A 13,647-nucleotide genomic window follows, 5' to 3' on the forward strand; every position below is an offset into this window, starting at 1 on the left:
AAGTGCTGGACATCACTTGCTGATAAGAAGTAGAAAATAAAATTATTTATTTTCTCTTTGCTTGTATGTGAGCAAACTTTCTCTTTTGCTTTAGTAAACTGTCTCATTTAAAAATGCAAGCTGTTTTCCATCTTATTTTCTCTCCTGTGCAGCTAGGGAAGGGGGAGTGATAGAGCAGTTTGCTGAGCACCTGGCATCAAGGCAAGGTTTACCCACCACATGGGGTTATTCACAAAAACATTTCTTTGTTGTGAAGAACCCAGTCTTGCAAGGAAATCACTTAGAACAGACCCGTGGGCACTGAGATGTACAGAGGCACGAACACAAATAAGACTTTGCTAATGCACATTGATTGAGTACTGAGGTCTACAAAAACTGTAGATAATTAAATAATGTTATGGAGAATTTTTCCTAAAATTTAAATAAGTCAATTTCACACAGCTTTAAAGAGCATTAGTTTATTATCTATTCTCCATGTTACCTCAGAAACAGTCTTCTTATATACAAATTTTGGAATGCTGAATAAATGCTGATCAATAGAAACATTACATAGCTGTTGACAAGGGAATATTTCTAAACAAAACCAAAATAATAATGAATGTTTGATTCTGTGTGTTGCTTATTGCTATGTCTGTGTTCATAGAATGATTTAAAGTATTTACACTTTTTCTCAATTCATTCAAAAAAGAAACTAAAAAAGTATTTACATAATAAATACGTGGGAGACTTCATCTTTTCATTACATCAGTTGAACTGATTCTTTAATGAACTATTAAGAATAGAAAGAATTAACACAGTTTGCATCAATTCACTGCCATGCTGAGTAACTCAGGTTGCTGATGGATTTTATTCTATTCAAAATGTAGTTTACAATGCATTCAAACTGAAAAGTGCTGATATTGTCTCTGCTCCTTTGAATTCTGGTTGCACTAGTTAAGGAGTCCTCTTTCTCCCACTCCCCACAAAATCATTTAGTCTGACATGTTTACCTTCACACACTGACACTGACAAAACAAACACATTTCAATTCACTGAAAACTCAAACATTTAGTGAGTAAAATCAGCATAATCCATGTTTTATTAGACAATTAATTTGCTAACTGACGGAAGACAAGCTTTGGCCAAGTATTTCCACAAGAAGTACTAAACTTCTTGCTATAAATCTCTACTTATATAGTTCTACCAGCCGAACAGTTTTTGGTAGAATTTTTCTGTGATACATAAATCTGAAAATTAAGTGACACAGCAACATTTAAAACTTCTGTTACCATTAAAGCAAAATACAATACAGTATAATTTCTCAGTGATATATTTAAATGTACTGCAAAATGTATACAAAGTCAGTCCAAGATCAGTAAAGAATCAGTTCTGCTTTTTGGACTTTTCCCTTCTCAAAGATACAGGTTTTATAGAAGACCAAGGTAATTTAGGACTTGTCTGTATGTATCCCCATTAAAAGGCAGTGTGTGATAAAAATAACATGATTAAAAGTAATGAACACGTGATGTGAACATTTTGCATTTTCAATAAAAAAATAGAAACTAAATAACAACTAAACACTGAAGCCTGCCATTATATAGCTATGTTTCTCATTCTTTAAGATTAACAGCACACAGAAAATAAGTGAATTTTATCAAAATACAGCACATTTCTGCTAATATATCAAAAAAATCATTTTCTATGCAAATATTACTGAAAATCAACTAAAAAGAATTAAAATATACAAAGAGTTGTTAAAGGGTTTCAATTAAAATTATTAGAACTATACACAGTACAATAAGCAATAGTTAACATCTTTGAAAGAAGTGCAATAATATTGGAGTTCACTTATTAAAAAAGTACTGCCTGTTTATTACTGCTAGCTATGTATAATTCCTTTCTCTTCCAGCTCATTCTTCCAAAACTAAAGGAAGCTGGTGTTTTTGCTAGCTTTATTAAAAGCATTTACTTTTTGGGTTGAAAAAAAGCGCTTATACCTGTCCCAAACTACCAACTTGTACATAATTAAAAATGAACTGCAATAATTGAATATTGCTCCAATGACAGGCTAATTATTAGCCCTGATTAAAAACAGTTATCGGTCTTCTATGGCACTTTTCCCTGGTCCATAACAACCGTGTATGAATTATCACTGCAGACTATGCAGTCTCTATTCAATTACAAAGGAGAAAGATAATGTTTCTGGTAAACAAAATTAATAGAAGCGTAATTGAACCTTTTATACAGTAATAAGGAACAAAGGCAGCCTGTGGTAAATCACTATTACATCAATGTAATCAGAAACCCTTTAATGACTCTGAAGTGTCTAGTTCACATTTAATGTTACCTGTAGGAACAGCCCTTTAAGAAACCTTATTACGAACTGGTGGGTTTTAAGTACACCCTCCCTTTACTCTCCATCTCACCACAGCAATTCTCCATCACTGCTCAAAGTTTCACAAACTTGCTTTGGTTACCTAGCTCCATGTGTATGGTTTCCTTTTTGATTAACAAGGCAATGCGGAGGCCAAAAAAATTGAGATGTCTTTCATAACCTTTCCTGCATCATTTGTGTATGTTTAAATTTATGTTACAGGCAACAATCTTAAAAACTGGCCATTTCAGTTTCATTTTTAAAATCTGTCAGCTTAAAATGGAGTATTTTTTATAAAGATAAAATTATCACCATTTCCACAAAATTGGGGATTTCCATAGCAGAGAAAAATCTCTGGGCACAATTCCACAGTACAGCTGAAAAAATTATGTATGCAAGAAAACAACTAAACATGAATGACATGTGGCAAATGAATATTCAATGACTACATTAAGAACAAATCCTGTATAATATCACAAATTTGTAGTTACAGTCTTCCTAAAAAAACACCGTAAGCTTTTATTGCATTTTCTATTGGTAGACGTACACTCCAGAACTAAACACTTTTTCTTCTCTCCTGATTCCAGATTTAGATAGCAGATAATTGTTTCACCTGACCCTTATTCCGTCCAACCAGCACCACCTTCCATCTACCCATTCATCTATACAATGTGCACATAGCAAAGCCAACACTTCATATCCCCGTTCGTATCTACAGAAGTGGTTCAGCGTAACACATTAATATCTGGTGAATAAAAATAAAGGCAATAAACAGCTACAGGACAGACAGCCCTGCCATCTGTCCATTGGCTACAACTGAGGCTTCACAAAGCCTTGCACAAAGTTTAGTAATGTGTATGAATTATCCAAAAATAAACCTACCATCTGTACAAAAAAACAACACAGGTTTGTTCTTGGAGGAGTGATCCTTAAATTGCTATAATGCTTAAAAAGAAGTTGATTCACCATACACATTTCCAAAATTATTTCCTGTATGTTCTCTACAGTGGTTTTTCCCCCTTTAACCACAAGTTCAGTATTTCCTGTACAAATTTTGATCATAATTCTGAGTTCTTTTAATGTATAAAAATATGCAAAATATTCAGTTTCCCCATAGTCCTTCAATGAATTCTGTTGGTTTATCCCCACAATCCACGGTACTTATGAAGAAACTTCTCGCACAATGATGAGTTCCACTGCATTCTGAAAAGTCTTTAGCAACGACACTGCTTGTCCATGATCAATATTGATGAAGCTGTATCCATTAGCCTAAAAATAAATATTTAAAATGGAAAATAACAGTCTTTATTCCGTGTTAGTAAAAGATATTTCATTACTTCATGTACGTTTATTTAAGCCTTAAGGTTTCTATATGAATGCGGAGAATAAAACACTGCAGATTACTTGAATTTGTACCTGCATGCTACAAAAAACTAAATTACCATATCAGCCTTGGAAGAATATTGCAAATAACCAAAAGAAAACTGCAGTTTAAGCTATTAACATCAGACATCTAATTCATCAGCTGTAATACAGCCACACCAAAGAATCCTAAATGGGCAACAAATGACACAAACCTATTTTAAGTATCAGAATATTAGAGATGGCATCTGTGATAAATTAAAACTATTGAGTCCTGTGACAAAAACATTAATGGCACTGGGAGGCATTTTTTGGTGTTAGACTCTGAGATAATCTCCAACTTCTATTTGTGTATGACTCTAAACAATATTGTTATTCTTGGACAAGTTTGTCTTGGCAAACACAGACAGGCCCAAGTGGCCTACAATAGACAGGGAAAACATGGCTACGGCTCAACTTCTCTGAATGTACCAGAGCAAGATCATGCTCAACCTGGTCAGCAAAATGTTGCAAAAGGACAAATTTGTCCATTTAAACTGTTACAGCTTCCAGCTGTGCATCCCATCTTTTTCCCTGAGCTGCTTGTGTGGTGACAGGGAACAGAGAACTGGATGTGCTCTCTGTGCCTTAGCAGTGACATTTTGAATGTTACAGTTCTTATCCCATCACTGTTTTACCAGCTGTTGCATTTGTTTTACCAGAAAACCAGGGGTTTTCACATCTTTCTAGATTTGCAGAGGAAGATTTATGTAGACTGTTTAGAGAGCAAAAGTGGCAACAACCCTTTCAAATCATAATTTGTACAGAATGTCCTAGCCTAGTCTTAAGTCTTACTTTCATTTATCTAGTCATTCATCATATAGTGTACTTTTATTAAAAATATGTATTAGACATGCATTGTAATATGCATGCCTACTGAATGTTTTACAGAGAACATTGCAAAATCAAGCATAGCAAAGGCATTTTGGAAGAGATGGTATTAATTAAAAAAATTAAGTCTGAGTGGCTCAAGACAGAGTGGGACTGTCATTACATCATCACTGGGACTATCGCAGCTAAAAAGAATGTGCTGTTACATTAAAAAATACTCTTTGTTATGAGAAATAAAGCGGCTTCTGATTGTCTAAGCATGGAAGTGCAACTTGTTCTTAACCTCTTTTTCAAATTGAATCCCTTATTAAACAATAAGGAAAACTCAAGCAGTGGCAACATAAAAAAATCTTCATTAAGTAATTTGATTTGTCTGCATGGCATTTTTAAAGACAGGAATAAACCACAGAACAGAAATTACCTTTCAGGTATGCTCCACTTTACAAATACGTAACAAATGTGCTAGTAGTTTTTTCAAAGTTTTAACATGCTTCCTGTTCATGTATGTGTTGGTAACCCTGGGTGTTAGGTTATCACCATCCCTGTATCAGTAAGAGAACTAGGACCTCTCTCATCCAGTGAGGAGAGACAAGCAGAAATTATTTATTGTGCTGAAGAACAATCCATCTTTTAGCTGGAACAACTTAGTCTCAGTTCAGTTTTCTTGTGTGCCTTTTGGCTTTATCTTTCATTTGAAGAACTAGGCTGAGTTTTCAATTTGGCTTTGTTTTAGAATATGGTTCACAGGATGTTGTGGTTTAATCGAGACACTAGTAGGGTTGGGGTGTTTGGTTTTGGGCTTTTTGTTCATTCTGTTTTTAGAAAATTGAAATGCAGCACAGTAGATTCCATCAACATTTTCATGGTATGATAAATAACTATTTTTAACAAGTTCTGGAATTTAAAGGTAGTTAGAACAATTTTCAAATATCCCACTAGCTCGTTTTGGTTAAGAAAGTAAGGCACTACAAACGTACTGTTAATTTCTCTGACCCCTCCCCTAATAGCTTACGAGCTCATTTATACAAGACAACTTCAAAAAAATCTAATACAGAAAAGGTCTGACAGGTACAGACTTCCTAGAGAAAGCAACAACACAGCTTGCAGTCCAGAAGCCATGGCTCCTGAAATGCGTGACTTGGCTGGCCAGCAGCAGATGGGCAGCCAGGAGGTGCGTGCTGTGACCAGCCAGACACCAGGCAGCAAAGGGGCAGCTCTGGCCAGGGCTCGTGCATGTCCGGCCTGCCAGTGGGGAAGAGCAGCAAAGGCTGGCAGGAGCTGCAGCACGGAGAGGGATGTAACAGAAGAGTGCAACTGTGGGGAGCAGCTGTCAGGGGCAGCTGCTGGTGTTCAGACAACCATTGTTCTCAACACTATGTGAATGAACACAAATGCAACAACTGAATGATAGTACAGCCTAATGAAATGTCTCAAATTACATCTTTTGCCACTTTTTTTTGTCTTCAGATGTGTGAAAAATGTTCAGACTTTGAAAAAATTATTCAGTGTGCTTTAGTCTGAGTCACTTATTGGTGTTTTAGGTGGCAGAAAATGAAGTTTCATCCCAGAATGTATCAGGAATAGATACCAAAGAAAAAAATCACAATAGATGCCAAAGAAAAAAGTAAACATTCTGCTCTTAGGTGCGAACTGAAACCAAACCAGTATATTACATAGGCTAGTTAATTAAGTCATTACTGTCATTAATTACATTAAGTACATTACCTGAATTATTTTATCCCCTGGCTGTAACAGCTTAGATGCTGGTCCATCTGGCTGCACTCTGGTTACAAATATGCCCTTGAAAAACAGATGTGGGAATGTTTTTGACAACTTATTTATGAATAACAGGATAGCATCAAACAGATGTAATTAAAAATATTTTTTCAAATTTCCATCCTAAGTAGAAGAGATCGCAATGCTATTCTACAGGTCTCTGACTTTTACAACTGCCTCCCTTTCCTGATGTTAAAAATACAGAATTCTCTTTAAAGATATTTGTGACCCACCTTGGTTTAAAGTGGCAGATGTATATATCAACATGAATTATCTGCTACTAGAAATAGAGCTGTAGGCTAAGTCACCATCTCTTTTATAAGAGGATTCCTAATTGTACACTCCACAATTCACTATCTCAAATCTGCTAACAGATAACTAGAACTGTTAACCACTGTAAAAACTACTCATCTGGAATAATCATATGTACTGTCATTCAACTGTGACCACCTACAACCTTGATTTTCCACATAATTTTCCAATTTTCTCCCTTCCAGTCCTGGAGTGTAGTTTGAGAAACACATATACTTTCTTTTCTCCCATTGCTGATCATGAGAAACAGCACAGATCAGAAGGCTTTCAAGAAGCATTAGTATAGAATACTTACATCATCTTCTGGTCTGAATGGATTTCCTCTCCCTCCAACTCCTCCTGATATACTAAATCCAAGTTCTGGATCCTTGTCAACTCTCACTCGAATCTAAGTAATTACAATCAAAATAAGATTAATTGGCTGAAAAATCTATATTCAAAGCTACTGTAATGAAATTATTAGGAATTCAGGTGAATAAAACCTTTGAAATTAAAAAAAATTAAAAAGCCAGAGATTATTAAGGTCAGAGATTATTATACCTCATAATATGAATGCAGAACAAGATTGCAAGATAACATGATGCAGATTGTACCTAAGTTTTATTCCAACAACACTATTATTATAATAATAAGTCACATGGGCTTTAAATTCAGAGATATTTCAATATTAAGTGGGTTACTTTCATGCCCCCAGCAAATATACATGCTTATGTGAAAGAATCTCTTCCTCCTATTTCTTTGCTACCTCTAGGTAAATTTTGAAAATCAAGCCTCATTCCTACTTTGACTGCAAGTCGTACATAGCCAAGACTGTCCTCTTTCTCTTGCTAGAAGAGATGAATAAAAAACTTATTTTACACAGTTAGTGGACATTCTCATTCTAGCACAGAATGAAAATGAAGTTATCAGGATTTTTTCAAAAAAACTCAAACAATATAGAAAGAGGGCTGTCACAAGGAAAGGGTCATTAAATGGTATAAGAATTTCTTATATACATATCTATCATAAACAAAACATAATTATCAGGTATGCATCAGATTGCTCCAACATTTTTATGGATTTTTGCTTAGGGATGCACATTTCTGCACTTGCAGGTTTAACCATTCCAGATGCAAAGTACTCTAAGTTGCACTGTGACTTTGTGTTTTCTTCAGTTACTAGCTAAATATTGAAGCAGAGATAAATAAATTTAGTTGAGAAATTAATTTTTAGCTCAGTAAAAAGATGCAAGGTAAAGTTTCTGCTGCATTCAGTTAAAATCTACCACATTTCTCTCAAAACTGGAAGGAATGTGTGATCTGAGGGATAAAATTTATCTGAGATCTTTTGCTGGAGGTAAATCCCTATATTGCTTCTGTCACCATCTACAGAGAAATGATAATAAATGAAAAGAATGTAATAATGTCTCTGACTGACAGATGTTGTATCTGTCAGATAGATTTTACTCTTACCTCTTGCTTTGCCAGCTCATGGCTTTGTCTGGGAGAGCACTGGGACTGGGTATAGGGAGGCTGGTGGGCAACTTTCAACATCAGATAATCAATTAATTGCTCTCTAGATGGATGTCTTGCGACTGATGATTGAGGAGGGAGATGATGGACTTGGCTGTAGTTTGCTGGAAGCCTCTGAGGCTGGCACATTTGTCCATTTGTTAAAGGCATCTGAAAAAAAAATTATCAAGGTCATACGTTTTATAAGCAGCAATCCTCAATTCTTGCTTCATTAATTCAATTCTTCTCATATGTGACTGCTCTTAATTTTCAGCAACATTATTAAAACTACTCTTCTGGATCATGTATAATTACATCCATTTTGTTTATAGCTATCAGCTCTGACCTACTGAACAACTGGAAAAAACAAAATCTTTATTTGAGTGCTAATTTATCAGCACAAAATATACAGCCTTTGCTTTTAGCACTTGTTTTTTCACTGAGTTTCCCCAAATATTATTTTCCAGCAGTTCAATTGATGGTATTGACACTTGATTCGTGCCAATATAGTCTGTGATTTTCTTACAAAAAATTCAGAGATTTTGTAACAATTTCCAACAGATCATAGAAAAATAAAAATTCCCACTCCCTATCCCAGGCGTGGCAGACTACATGCTCACCAAGTATATTATGGTGATCACTTCACAAGAAAACTCCTTGAGCAAGTTCCCATCCAAGCTCAAGATCTTAATATCAAAATTGTAGTATTTCCAAAAAATGTTACTCTTTTCTTAATGGATGTGTAACTGATTGATAGGAATAATGATGACAAGCAGCAGTGAGGTACACAGCTGTCAAGACATACAGAACATTCCAATCATGTCACCAGGAATGATGCTGGAGCTGGCAATGTTTCCTCACTGAAGCTGTGTTGAGATGCGCTGCCTTTTTTCCCCCTTGCCATTACATGTCATGCTGTTATCCCACCTTAATTAGTCACTGATTCATCTGTATAATTCCAAAATTGCTATACACTTGAGTAACAGATTGGCCTGCCACCTGTATCATATCAGTTATGGGATACAAGGATGTTAAAATACTCACTCAGTATTACAAGTAACAAGTGTGCAAATTTCAACCTGTAACCATGCTATGTGAATGGACACATATCAGAATCTGCTCTGTTGAGTTTACGTCAGACTGATTCTGAGAAATGATAATGTGTGTCTATAATACATTTTCAGATTATTTACAGATCATATATATTTAATATACATGCCTTTTCTGAAAACTTGAAGTATAACAGGAAAATTTTTTTGTTGCCAGAGGTAGAGTTTATATAGGTAAAATGTATCCACAGCTGTGCAAGCCCATTGTCTGTAGAAATGCAACTGAAATTACTTAAGGTGTAAGAATAAAATCAGCTTCTGCTGATTAATTTACAAAAATCCATTTAGTTTCATGGTAGTAAGACCCACTTCCAGACATGGTGCATAGAGATGAATACAAAGTGTTTCCTACTAATTCTGGTTTATCATCAGAATTTCATCACAACACATTTCAAGTTTGTTCTTTAGAAGGTTTAATCAGCTTCGTATTACTTTTCAGAAATCATCTGCTATATTTCAATTTTCACTTGCACGTACTTCTTTGGCTGCGGATTTCTTCTTCCAAATTACCTACTGAAGAAAAGTGAGAACCATCTTCCTTCATAGAGTCAACCATTTCATTGAGGATGCTGTTTCATTTTTGTCAGTTTTGAAGCTTGTGTATTACATTTTAAAGAAGCCCTAGTTCCAACTGCTATCCCAACTTAAGTTTCTACTGCTAATAAAATATACAGACTTAAGAATAAAAGCAAATAATGTCCTATCCATGTTGTCATGCAGACAACTACCTGCACAGCTGTTTTTTTCATGCTGTCTGGAGGAACATCTTTGAGACTAAGCGTGGCAGATGAGTAATTCTGCTGTCCCGAAATGAATACTTCATCCTGGCATTGGTCTCCTGGAGCAGAAGCCTGGGGATGCTTTAAACAGAATGATTGGATATATAAGACAAATGTCTTTATATAATAAAAACTAAAAATTCTCAATAGAAACTCAGGATAAAATATTTTAAGGGCTTTATCTTTCTTTATCTTTTTTGATTAACTAGGACATTATTTGTGCAGAAAATCTCACTAACCAGGACATACACCCAATAAAATACTGATGGACATTTAAAAATCCCACAGCTGCAGAGGTGTCTTTTATCAGCAGTAAATTAATTAACAAATCCCAGGGATTAACTAGTCAAAGATTCAAGGAAGTCTCCTGATGACTTTACCCAGCTCACTAGGGGTGCCATACACACCATTCAGAGTGCTTATTTAAAAGCTCATTTCCTCATATTTTCTGACTACAAATTTTCTTGAATGCCTACAGTATCTTACAGTACAGTTTATATCATCAGAATTTCTTTTGGGGGAGGAAGAAGAATAGTCAGATTTTGTTCAAACCTTATCAGGCTAGGTTAAATTCAGAATGGTAATCTTTTGATCACAAATGTACAATGAAATCAGATACTTCTACACATATTCAACCATCTACAAAGCCAGTTAGACTACTCAACTTCATGACATTAAACTGAAAAGCCCTGCAATAAGTTTATAGCATATGAAGCGAAGGTAAAATATTTCATGCCTAAAAAATAATTTCAGCATATAAATTATATTATTTTAATAAAGCATTGTGCATATGTAAAAGGATAACTGTATCAATTTAAGGACCCCCTTACAGTTTATTCTTTCCCCTGCTATATATTGCAATAGCCTCCTGTAGGTACTCACTCGAACAATGTGCACACCAGAACCTCTTCCGTCTGCAACACTCAAGGCAACACTACCCTGGCTGCCATGCAGATCCCTAGAGCTGCCATAGTGAAAGCTGCTAACTGCAGCATAATTGGAATTAAAGGACCGAGACAGCATGCTCTGAATAAAGAGGGGACAGATTTAACACAGAGATTAGTGCAGCATGCATAAACCACAAGACATGTTATACATGTAATACAAACATATTCCATTGTCATGCAAGATAAAACCATGCAAGAACAGTACCACTGTGATGTATAAACACAACTCAGTGACCCCATTTACCTTTATTTACTGTAAATCAGCATGCAACCAGTTCACATGCAGAATTACATGTAAATAAAGTAATTGAAATATTCACGTGTCTGAAAAAACAACAAAGGTGCTTATCAAAATTTTCACGTTTTCATTATATTTGCAACATAGCAAGTATGTTATAGGAAGATAAGCTGGCAGTCAAGTAAAATACTTGTGGAAATCTATCTAATTATTTTGTCTACTATTTTGTCTTATCCCCCCACACCACTACTAGTAAAGTACAAATAAAAATTTACACAGAGATTTGACTGACTGAATTTTCTTGCTATAACCACACTGATAATATCCAGTGCATTACAGTAATACTTCACTCAAGAATGTAAACAAGCCTCATTTAAAGGAAGAGGCATGAACGAAACTGAGACTACCCCTGTGCTACTGTAGGCAATCAAAGAGGTAACGTGACCTCAAGGACAGATGTGACAGTGGTTTTGGTTTGAGCTTCATTCGCTTACAAACCTGACCCCTGCAGTATTAGCAAGGATAACAAAATGAAAGCAAGAGATATTACCATCTTGCCACCATGGTCTTTTGTAGCTGTACTAACAAAGCAAAATAAAAAGACAGTGCAAAGGAAGAAATAGAAAACCTTCCACAGGCTACCTGATAAATAAAACAAAGCTATCTTGAACATGTGACAATCCCATGAAAAAAATACTATTGTAGAAAAAAGATACACCACAAAGCATTAATAGCCAGCAAATTCAAAGCTGCTTTGTGTAAAGCTTTTAATTTTTCTGAGTTAAAGAAAGGAATTTTCAAAATGGTTATAATTTACTAAGATACTGTAACAATTCCTACATGAATAAACACATTTTGGCATTTGCCTATTGACTATGTATACTAATATGATTCTGAAAATAGTCACTAGTCTTTAGGCAAACATCTGGTCTTTTGTCCTAGCGTCATCTTGTGAAAATAAAACTAGTTTAATAATCAAAGCCATATGCTTCTACATACTCATATTCCCCAGATGATGCTCTGGTAGCACAGTCATTGGAAACTCCCTTGAAAAACAGTATTAACTGACAATACTGGTTTTTTGGCCGGAGTTCTTGGATAACCTCTGTCTCAGTGACATAGTAAGCATTCTTCATGTTTCTCTTTTACACCTTCCCTGTTCTCTAGCCAATGGATTTTTCAAGCTTCCAAACACATCTGCAGATGTTTTCCTTTTCTTGGGAGAGGAAGACTGTTCTTAGCATTTAAATTTACATTCACTAAACATTAAATCTGAGCTTACTGCTCCTCTAAGCTTTAGGCTAAACACCCAGGCAAAAATGCCAAAACCAATTTTCCTCAGTTTCTTAGTGCCTCAAACCATCTTCTTACTACTCTTTTCATAAGAGTGTCTGTAATTAACAAGGTGATCTTCTTGCCCCACCACTACAGGCAATTCCTTGAAGTATCCTTACAGAAAGCTTTCAAGAGGCTTCTATATCTCTCCATCCTCTGTAAGTGGTAAAAAGACTGATAAGAATAGAAGGAATGCATGGTGGGACTAAAAAATTCTCTCTTCAAAGTGTTTCTAACAGACTATCATACTCTAAAGTCCCCTAGATCCACTGGGTTCACTCTCAGACAGAGCCAAACAGATGGCAAATAAATAGCAACGATCTATGTGACAAAAGAGATATGTAACAATGCAAATTTGGATTTAAAATCTAAGATAGATGTGCAACAGAGAGGGAGAACTTTCCTAAAATTCACAGAGGTACGAACTTGTACATCAGAAACTGAGATTTCAGTTAAGTGACTTTCAAGGTGACTACATAATCTGAGAACTATGAACTCTCTCAAGGGTTTATAATATTTTTTTCTTGAAAGAGACTTCTTCCACAAGTACAAGAAATGATTGTGCAGTTGATGTAGGGAAGAGTTGAGAACACTGCAAAGACCATTACTCTCCTGTTCTACGTGAGCACAGCGCCTCAACACTAAGTTAGAAGAAACTCAGAAGCTGTACTAACAGTACAAAACAAATACTATTTAAAATGGTCATGTAAGAAAGTTTAAGTTTTACACAGTAAGAGATTCCTAGGGACAAAACAAGAGTATTTGTCCTCCACCTATTTCTAGCTGGGAAGAGAGAATTTGATGCATTTGGAGTGTGAACAGCATTCCTATTAATTTTGTTTCTCAATGTGAGAATGATGAAGGCGTACATTTCTGAGAAAAATTCCTGAAGACTGCTGCACCAGAGAGCACACCTTCTGAAATCTAAATATCAAATGTCATTAACCATCCTGATTTTCACTACAAATTATTAAAAATTGAATATGGAATAAATACATGATCTAAACTTCACACTAAGTATGACTGTTAATTCTAAGTACCAGCTCCATTAGTCCTGGTTTGCTACCATGTCTTAA

General features: G+C 35.3%; 1 protein-coding gene across 3 annotated transcripts in view; it reads right to left on the minus strand.

Moving 5' to 3' along the window:
- Positions 1 to 442: 442 nt before the first annotated feature.
- ERBIN (erbb2 interacting protein) overlaps positions 443 to 13,647 on the minus strand; it is a 120,806-nt gene continuing 107,601 nt past the window's right edge. For 2 of the 3 annotated variants that reach the window (XM_054290079.1, XM_054290075.1), the window contains exons 23-28: positions 10,934 to 11,077; positions 10,001 to 10,132; positions 8,125 to 8,334; positions 6,969 to 7,061; positions 6,311 to 6,385; positions 443 to 3,622 (exon numbers count right to left, since the gene is read on the minus strand). In XM_054290079.1, coding sequence (XP_054146054.1) covers positions 3,515 to 3,622; positions 6,311 to 6,385; positions 6,969 to 7,061; positions 8,125 to 8,334; positions 10,001 to 10,132; positions 10,934 to 11,077 — 762 coding nt within the window. In that variant the 3' untranslated portion in view covers positions 443 to 3,514. The remainder of the gene's footprint in view (positions 3,623 to 6,310; positions 6,386 to 6,968; positions 7,062 to 8,124; positions 8,335 to 10,000; positions 10,133 to 10,933; positions 11,078 to 13,647) is intronic. The other variant, XM_054290078.1, reaches the window with a different exon arrangement.

Source organism: Melozone crissalis, unplaced genomic scaffold, assembly GCF_028551555.1.
Source record: "Melozone crissalis strain CALT ecotype California unplaced genomic scaffold, PUWL_Pcris_2 ptg000005l_1, whole genome shotgun sequence".
Taxonomy (NCBI): domain Eukaryota; kingdom Metazoa; phylum Chordata; class Aves; order Passeriformes; family Passerellidae; genus Melozone; species Melozone crissalis.